This window comes from Camelina sativa, chromosome 19 (assembly GCF_030686135.1).
Source record: "Camelina sativa cultivar CO46 ecotype springtype chromosome 19, ASM3068613v1".
Lineage (NCBI taxonomy): Eukaryota > Viridiplantae > Streptophyta > Magnoliopsida > Brassicales > Brassicaceae > Camelina > Camelina sativa.
In genome coordinates this window covers 24,659,445-24,669,262 of record NC_141898.1, presented here as the reverse complement: position 1 = coordinate 24,669,262, position 9,818 = coordinate 24,659,445, and the positions used below count along the sequence as shown (strand labels likewise).

The following is a 9,818-nucleotide window of genomic DNA, read 5'->3' as shown; positions in this document are numbered from 1 at the left end:
ATAAAATTTGTAACTATTTGGTCGTCACTAATTTCAGCGTTATAACTATCTGTCGCAAATTTGCTACAAATTGTCGTACAAAATTTTGTAGCTAATTGCTATATTTCTTTGTAACTGATAGTTACAAATTGCGGCAGAAAGATCAGTAATTTATAGTTATAAAAAGTCACAAAATTTTGTGGCTAATTTTCCCACAAGAAACTTCAAAATGACTTGTCATAAATTTGTTACAAATCGTCACAAATTATCTGTAGAATGTCATAGCATTACTTTTTTGATATATGAATTTAATTGAATATAATTTGTATATTTCACCCCTGTTTTACAAAAATTATTTAATTGGATTTTTATATAAAAAATTATTGCATAAATTATGGAGAATATTCATTACGCAAAACATAATATAAAAAAATATTTTGTACAAAGATATTAGATATACATTTTGGTTAGACAAACACAAATAATGGCTCAATGCTCCATAGAACTCAGACTGAAGCTTTAGAATCAGATTCACTATAATAATCGCTCCTGTCACACTGGTCCATCGCAGTTTCTTCCTCAAAGTGTTCTGAAGATTGAAACATAGCAATATATCAGATATCCCAAAAGGTATTTTCTTGTCTGCATAAAAGATTCAATCCCAATCAAAGGTATATAGTCTTTAGCCAGACTCCACCATTACAATAATCTCCTAGAGCAGTTTAGAGCTAAACTGATCTTCAATATAGATGACATAGAGAACATAAATCATTAGAGCAAGCACTAGTTTAAGATAAGAAACACAGGGAAACTAACCATGTCATTCATCTTAGAAGTAAACTGTCCACCACATTGTTGCTTGAGCTAGTAAGTATACATTTCCCTGAAACAGGAATAAATCATAATATGAAGTATCAACCATTAAATCGACTCTCCTAATCCCAATTAAGATACTCCAGTCACTAACTAACTCTAGAAACCAAAACTCAGAACAGAATGATGCAGAGCTTTGACTGATATGATAATAAATCGCGAGACAAGTCCATGTTTACAACTTATAAACTAAAAGTGATAAAAACTTTGTTTTTTCTTTCTTATACACAGAAATACACACTTGCATGAAAAACAAAGACGTTCCGACCAAATTATTGTTTCCACAACAAAACAAAACACTGACAAGAACAACAAAACACGTGAACCAAAATTACTTGTTGGAACCAAACACCATTCCGATGAATCTCCTGCAACCCAACCACAGAGCAATGATCAAAGGAACTATAGTACATATGAATAACTAACCTGTCTTTGACAATTTTTCTTCTTCCTCATGATCAGTAAAAGAACGGCTGTAAATCCCACAATCTGAAACATACACCCATAGTCAAACAATGGCATGTAATCATCTACTCTTATGTTAACTTGACAACATACATAAAATTACAAGAAGGAAGAACACATAAGTAAGGTTGCATTAATCATAGAAGACATCTTCTCATACTCATCTTCTTCCATTACCTGTGCTTGTATCTTCTGCTCAGCCATGTGGAGCAGCTCCCACATGTATGAGATTTGCATAACTCCTAATGAACAAGCTGTCGACTCTCCACCTATACATATAAAGAACAATCACGATTCTAGAGTAAAACTTACATTTTACAAATCCAAAATTGTTGAATCAAATCTAAGGATTTATCAGCTAAAAAACAAAACCCACATCTTATACAACTAATTTTGAAGGATAAATCTGAAAAAAAAAATTGAAACTTCACCTGCAAATGGGACTGTAAGGACCAAGGAAACAAACTCTACCTCCTCCACCTCTTCCCGACGCTGATTAAACCTACGTCTCTCTATCCCCGCCGTCGCAATAGTCCACTTTCAACTCGCTCATGGCTGCTCAATCATAACCCTAGCTTCTCTATTCTCTCATACCCACATCTCATCTGCAATATGGGGAAGCAAAGAGGTTTTGGTTGAGTCAGGTGGATTTTGTGGTCGCAGCTGCAAAGGATGGGCAATCAGACTTTAATCTTCCGCACCTGCGACACCGTCGTTGCGAATTTGTTGCTCCGGCTCAATCTTCTCTTTCACAATGAGTCTGAGACTAGAGGATAATGGTGGAGTGGGCGCAAAATGAGGCCGGCGACGAGTTCACGGTTGAGTCCATGGCAGAGTCGAAGAGACCTAATTTTAGATCTAAAGATTTTTTTTTCTTTCTTTTTTATGTTTTGTCGTGGTAAGTTTTTTTTTTGGTTTTGGCTTAGGCCATCATTAACGGCACAACTATGAGTGTGTTCTAAGGCTTTTTTAAAAAGAAAATATTATAATAGTGGACTTAGAACTGGATTTTGGATCTTAATCTAGATCAGTTTTTGGGCTTGTTCTTATGTGACATTGTCTCATTGGAAACAATTTTTTTTGCAACTGAGAGATCGTTTCGTTTTTCATTTCTTCGATATTGTGGTTGCTAGGTTTTTCTTGTTTTCTCCCAAACGGTGAAACGGTGATCTCTCCCAAATTCTCCGGCTAACCGGAGATGAAGTTCATGGAATTATCTTCTTCCAATCGTCGAAAGTTCGATTTTGTCCCTGATCTGTGTTCTATCAACTTGTCCCAGTGATTGGATCTCTGCTGTTTCTTTAATCGAATCTCATCGAATTGATCTGGGTTAGGATTTTCATAAGGTTATCGAATCTTCTGTGCCTCGTTTGCGTTATCTTGATTCTATAAAATGAATTTAGGGTTTGGGCGAGTTTAGTCTGGTCTCTGTAGTTAGATTAAGCAGAAAGCTTCGTTTGTTTTGTGATGGGTTTTTTTCGGGTTCGTGTGATCTCTGTAACAAAATCGAATCTTTGTGTTTTTGATTTGTCAGGCGAATTGAGAGTTTACCTTTCGTGAGAGAGCTTGTCTTTTAGCCTTTGTACGTCTGAAAAATGGCGAATTTTGCCAAACCGGAGAATGCATTGAAGCGTGCTGATGGTAAGTTTACGAAATGTTTTAGTTTTAGTGTTCGTTTTGGTCCCTATGGATTTGGTTTAGTGGTGTGTGTATGAATTGACTTTGTGTTACATGTTTTTTGTTTTAGAATTGATCAATGTTGGACAGAAACAAGATGCCCTTCAGGCGCTTCATGATCTCATTACTTCCAAGAGATACAAAGCTTGGCAGAAACCTCTTGAAAAGATCATGTTTAAGTATCTTGATCTTTGTGTTGACTTGAAGAGAGGTCGATTCGCCAAGGATGGATTGATCCAGTATCGTATTGTTTGCCAGCAAGTGAATGTCAGTTCCTTGGAGGAAGTTATCAAGCACTTCCTTCATCTTGCTACCGAGAAAGCTGAGCAAGCTCGTTCTCAGGTCGATGCTCTTGAGGAGGCCCTTGATGTCGATGACCTTGAAGCTGATAGAAAGCCTGAGGATTTGCAGCTGAGTATTGTCAGTGGGGAGAAGGGGAAAGATAGATCTGACCGTGAGTTGGTCACCCCATGGTTCAAGTTCTTGTGGGAGACATACAGGACAGTCCTCGAGATATTGCGAAACAACTCAAAGTTGGAAGCTCTTTATGCGGTTAGTTTTTGTTGAGGTTAAGCTTATTGCAGAACCGAGTCAACCCGATCAAAAATGAGACAAAAGCTGATGACCCCTCTCCTTCCCTTTCAATTTCTCTGTCATTCTAGTAGTATTCACCACTCTCTGTAATTTTCCCTGCCTAGACGAAAAAATCTTTGTGGCTCGGCTCCCTATTGTGTAATTAGAATTGACTATTTTTCTTGTGAATTATTGTTTCCACTTCGCAACAATGCAATAACGTATTCTTCTTCTTCTTCTAACAAGTTATCTTTAGTGGATTGAGTTTTAAAATAGTTTTAAGATAAATTAACAACCATAATTTGACTTACTATCTGACGGATGACGAACAAGAATTCCAACAAAATAATTTTTATAATTTATAAGTTTATAAGTTTAGGAATATGTTTAAGAATATTATATAATTGTAATAAGTTTAATTGTAATATTATATACCAAATTTATTAGATTTTATAAATGTAATATGTTTAAGAATATTATATTATTAAATCTTAAGATCTTAAATATGTTCTCCCAATAACTAGCTTTTTAGCAAAAGATCTTGACTACTGATCTTACATTATTTCACTATATCTTTATTCTAAGAACACCATAATTAGTTCTCCCATTTTTTTTACCTATGATCTTAACAACTGATTTTTTTTACCTATGATCTTAACAACTGATCTAACATTATTTTCACTATATATTTAATTTAAGAACACAAAAAAAAGTTCTCCCATTAATGATGCCCTTATAGAGAGAGATGACATATAAATTTCACCTTATGGAAAAAATTGGCCACTTACCAAAAAATAAAAAATGGAAAACATAACAACATTTTTGAATTGATATATTTAACAAGACAGCCCACTACGTCCTTAATTGCTACACTTAACTTGTAGTTATTTTTGCTACGACACAAATTGTCACTTTACTTACAACTTACACTTAACTAATTTTACAAAATATTTTTTTTACTACAAATTGCCACGTTTTGTGTTGTATGCACTTGTTCCACAATAATTTGGGTCAATGCTTCAATTTATTTCTGTGACTATTTGTAATTTTATAGCTACGTTTAATAACCAATTAGTTTTTTTTTGTCACTATTTATTAATCAAACCTTCAAACGAAGCAAAAGAAACAAAAATATGATATAAGGCCGGAAGACACATGTAAGTCCCTGGATATTTAGCCGGCGGAAACGAGTATTTCCCGAAGCTAAAGCACAAATCAAAATAACAACAACAGAAGCCAATTAAAGGCACAACACCACAATCAACCAAACGAAACCTAAAAATGATCTCTAGTTATTTCCTTTGAGAAGCATCTGAGAGCACAATCCCTTCTTTTCCGAGAACTGAATTTTGTTGATAATGACGGAAATCGCCACAATCACCGGAAACTCTGAACTACTCGTCCTCTCTTGTTAATTAAAAAGACTTAAGCAATTAAAACATCTACTTGCAAACCCAGCTTGATGGGCTTCAAAGATGAAGCTTTGGAACCATCAAATACATGTTGACACCGGTAAAGTCTAGAATTCACTCGACGGAGGACCGGACATGCATAAGTAGACCTTTCAGATCTTGACCCAAATCTGATTGTGAATTCTTGTTGGAGGAAGCTGAAGGAGCTGCCTAACCGCATCATCACCCATCTCAGAGATGAGAGATTGGGGTCAATCGGTTGAAGGCCTAGGGAAGAGAAGCTAAATCTGAAGGATTTGAAGACGCCTAAGAGCTAGGGTTGATTTCGAGAGTTGGTGGCTTGGGCACATCATTGACCACCACGACATAAACTTTATTCGGTCATGAACAACCGAGAACATAGCAGCAAAGAAGCGCTGACGGCCACGCCGATCATCGTGACTATGAAAGTCAAATCGATACCGGATAAAAGCCAACCAAACACCGCAAAGGATCTGGTGCATGTTGGACGAGAGCCCGCTAAACGGGATTTGATAACCGGAAAAGATCCGGACGACAACATAAGTCAGTCGGTCTCCCTCTGGAAAACTCATGAGAGAGAAGAGAGAGAACCGACTTTTTTTTTCTTCTGATTCAGATTCAGAGACAGTAACCAATTAGTTACAAAATCTATTATTTAAATTTTTGTCACTAAACTGTAATTATTTGTAGTTAATATTTGTTATTATTTTTTCTGTAGCAAAAAATTATTGCTATATGATCACCGATTGAATATTTTTCTAATCTGTAGATATATGTTTTTATATACTAGATGATGGCCGATTGAATAATTAGTCAAAAATTCAACAAGTTTGTTACTAACGTGTCTTTTTGCGTCAATATGATATATTGGGACAAAATGAATGCTTATTGTCTGATTCATTTATTTTTCAACCGCACATTCAATTAGAATATTACTCTTTCAATGGTTGCCTAATATGAAGAAGCATGTTTACGAAAGTGAGATAACTAAAAACTAATATTTGCTAGCAGATTAGAGAATATCCTCTAGGTAATCTCTAATCCCAGGATTGATGTTGCAAATTTCTGCAAAATGATTTTTAAACTCAGCAACTCTATATACTTTATACGCTCTTGCAACTAAATCAGCCATACCCCTTCCTTTGTGATATATAATAACATTACTGATCAGGTAGTAGATGCAAATACCATGAGTAGCCAATGAATAATTTTTTTCAATTGATTTGCCAATTGACAAATGCATATCTAATACAAAAGATAAATCTTTATCATCTCCTATAACAATCTTAAGTTGCTTAAAAAACCACTCACATGAAGAATCATTCACAAAATCAGCAATTCCAAATGTGACTGGATACAAATTAGAGTTACCATCTACGACTGTAGCAACTAGTAGAAAACATTTGTATTTGTTCTTCAGAAGCGTTCCATCAACTACAGTCACTTTCCGAATCCCCTTGTAGAACTCTCTTATTGATTGAACAAAAAAACAAATAGATACTCGGATTCACTTCTTGTAGCATGTACAAGTATTTTGGTATTTTACCATAACTTCTCCCTGGAATTCCTCTAACTTTGTTAACTGCATACTCGCGAGACTCCCATGCCTGAGTGGTAAGTTAATTCACAACCAGAGCCGGCGGAAGACCCAAGCAGATGAGCATCTGCTTGCGGCCGTAAAATATATAGGCATATAATCGGCTTTTTTCATCAAATGTCTCTTTATCCTAGTGGTAATAGTAGGGTAATGCACTCATCCTACGTCCTGAGTTCGATCCGCAGCTCTTACATTCCTTTTATTCATTATTTTTTTCTTAAAAATATTTAAAAACATGCACAAAAAATCATTGGGCTTGTGGCCCATATCAACCATACTCGGTTCTATATCAACCATACTCGGTTCTATTCAAAAAATCAACAGTATGATCTGTGGGTAAAAAACTTAGCTCCATATCAACCATACTCGGTTCTATTCAATAGGCTTCTGAAGCCATAATCTTCAATTTTTCATGAGTTATAGTCGATTCCAAAGTTAGTAATTTCCCACGTTTTTCTTCATCAGTAATAAATCCACTCCTTTTTGTCATACAATCTCCACATACCACTCTTAACGTAGATGTGCATCTCCATCCAAAACAGTCAAAAATTAGTGGAAAGAAATCAGTGAAGACTCCTCTAGAGACAATAAACTAGGGCACTAATCGATTAGGGTTTATACACTTTTTATTTTATATTTTTCTAAAAAATTTAGACTACGTTTTCTAAATTGCGTTGAACATAATCTTAACACAATTACGTTATTTAAGAAAAGTAACTAAATATAGGAAGTGAATCTTTAAGAAAAGTAACTAAATGCTAACTAAATATATAATATCTTGTCTTCATATTCCAACTTAGGAGCTTCTAGTAGGTGCACATCTATCAGCCTCTTAATGCTAATCTCCCCATCTCTCTTCAATAATGTAGCCCAAAAACCTTTGTCCTCTTTCCAACTGTCTTCTTTCCAAGTATTCAAATCTAAGCTGAAATCATCCTCATATTTGAGTCCAGTGACTGCATGATATTCTTGCATCGAAAATCTCAGTGGCTTCCTTCCAAACACAAACCAGAGTTTATGTTTCTTATCTGTGATCAGCCTACACATGATGTTGTGTATCAAATGTGCAAAGTATCCTAAACCATTTTCGTAGATGGCAAACACATTTGCAAAGACAGGATCACTCTTCACTTTCTCGTACTCGGTTGGCAAATCATCCTTGATTCTTGTCATGATAGACATTCTGCAGCTATTGTTTATCTGCTTAACCTGTGGTTCATCACCATATCTGAAAAGGCGTTTCGGATACTCCTTTTCAACGCCTGAACAAAACAATTAACAAAAATTAAATCAAACACAACGATAAGAGTTGCTAGAAATAAGAGAGAAAAAAAACTCTCATCATATAGAAAATAAATACTCAAAAATTAGAAAGTGCATGATATCAGTCCGATTGATCCTGCTTTGTCATTCATGTTCAACAAGCTAATATTCCAAGTACACCTAACATGTGAAACATAAAACACATTGCAATCAAATAACTATCAAACCAAAAATGAAACCAAGTGCAGTTCATAAGAAATTAAATACTAACTTTTAAATCTAACAAAATTGACAATTTTATACAAAACTTAGCGATCACCAACTCAAGCTATCGGGATTTCAAAACTCTTGAGACAAACTATGATACAATTAGATGAACCAAGACAGGCCTTGCAACGTTTTCGTTGCTCTCATCTTTGATAGCTCAATTTAGTAATAGGAATTCAAAAGCAATTAACAAAATCTATATGCAACTTCTAAATCTATAAAAAATGAGAAATCTAGAGTGATTTACACTGTAATATCAAGCCGAATTTCAAATGATGTGAAGAGAAGCCAATCAAACAAAACCATGGGAGCAAATAAAACCATGAATCGCAAGAATAAGAGGAAAACAAATCAGGAGGAGAATCCAAAAAGGAAGAAGCTTCGCCCAAATGAGAAAAGGATGAAAAGAGAAACTCACCGCTGTTGATTAATCGGAAGAACAAGCGGAAAAAATTCACCATCAAAGCTGTCGTCGATGTCGTTTTTCTTTTCTTGTTTAAGATTTAGTAAAAGTGAATTGTGAGTGAAAAAGGGTTTTCATTCCTTTTGGGTGTAGAAACCACTTGTTCGAGTAGAGGTTTCCATATACCAATTTTTTTTTTTTTTTTTTTTTTGTGAATAATTCAAAATTAAGTTTATTGTATTTTCGTATTTAGGTGGTTTTAAAAAATAAAGAGCAAAATTGACTTTTTATTATTATAAAACCTATTTGACCAAACCTAAAAAAAAAGTATATATGGACATTTATCTTTAAAAATGTTCTTTTTGTTGTGAAAGTAGAGATACGCGAAGGATGTATTCTCTTGTATTATTAATGTTTCAATCGAATAAGTACATTATATAGTAAAGGATAAAGCCCTAAGTACAATGGGATTCCTAAACCGACTTAGAATAAGAGAAGGTGGCCAATGGGCCTTATGGACTTAGACATATGAATGGGCCGGTTATGGAGATCCATCCTAAGTGATTTACAACACTCCCCCTTGGATGACATAACCGTGCAAATGCTAAGAGATCACCATCATACGCTTGGGGATGGTACCTCATTAAAACCTTACCAGGAAAACCCATTGGGACAAAACCATGGTGAAGGAAAAAGAGTACATCACGTATTACTCCCCCTGTTCTAAGCATCACTAAAAGTCCTTGAGTCTCTGCATCCCAATCTGGTGCGAGAGCTTCTTGAATGTTGATGTCGGTAATGACATGGTGAAGAGATCGGCTGAATTGTCACAAGATGGAACTTGCACCACTTGAACTTCTCTGGCCTTTTGTAGTTCGTGTGTGAAGAAGAACTTAGGCAATATGTGCTTCGTCCGATCTCCCTTGATGTAATCTTCCTTGGGTTATGCGATGCAAGCGGTATTGTCCTCATATATGATAGTCGCTTCCTTGTCATCGGCCATGCCACAATCTGTCCTGATGTGTTGAGTCATCGACCTCAACCAAACAAACTCACGGCTGGCTTGATGCATAGCCAAAATCTCTGTATGATTAGATGAAGTGGCCGCAATGGTCTGCTTCATTGAACGCCACGAAATTGCTGTACCACCGTGCCTAAACACATAGCCGGTTTGAGACCTTGCATTATGTGGATCGGATAGATAACCTGCATCAGCAAAACCAACTAAACCTTCTTTGTTATAGTTAGTATAAAATAAACCCAAATCCAACGTTCCTTGTAGGTAACA

The 9,818-nt window shown here is 35.5% G+C and overlaps 1 protein-coding gene and 1 long non-coding RNA gene across 2 annotated transcripts; one reads left to right on the top strand and one right to left on the bottom strand.

The window, feature by feature from the left end:
* Positions 1 to 344: 344 nt before the first annotated feature.
* Positions 345 to 2,277, bottom strand: LOC104767215 (uncharacterized). Its single transcript, XR_764213.2, has 6 exons — positions 2,019 to 2,277; positions 1,749 to 1,922; positions 1,495 to 1,586; positions 1,279 to 1,341; positions 796 to 862; positions 345 to 568 (listed from the first exon to the last, which is right to left on the bottom strand). It is a non-coding gene; the product is annotated as an uncharacterized LOC104767215 (long non-coding RNA).
* Positions 2,278 to 2,849: 572 nt separating this feature from the next.
* Positions 2,850 to 3,576, top strand: LOC104767214 (eukaryotic translation initiation factor 3 subunit A-like). The gene is made up of 2 exons (XM_010491257.3): positions 2,850 to 2,958; positions 3,065 to 3,576. Exons 1-2 carry the CDS (start codon positions 2,913 to 2,915, stop codon positions 3,559 to 3,561), a joined length of 543 nt encoding a protein of 180 aa, XP_010489559.2. The 5' UTR covers positions 2,850 to 2,912; the 3' UTR covers positions 3,562 to 3,576.
* Positions 3,577 to 9,818: the final 6,242 nt, after the last annotated feature.

Coding starts and splice junctions, on each gene's coding strand:
- LOC104767214 (XM_010491257.3), top strand. CDS start 2,913: ATGGCGAATTTTGCCAAACCGGAGAATGCATTGAAGCGTGCTGATG. Junction 2,959..3,064: donor TGCATTGAAGCGTGCTGATG/GTAAGTTTACGA, acceptor TTTTTGTTTTAG/AATTGATCAATGTTGGACAG.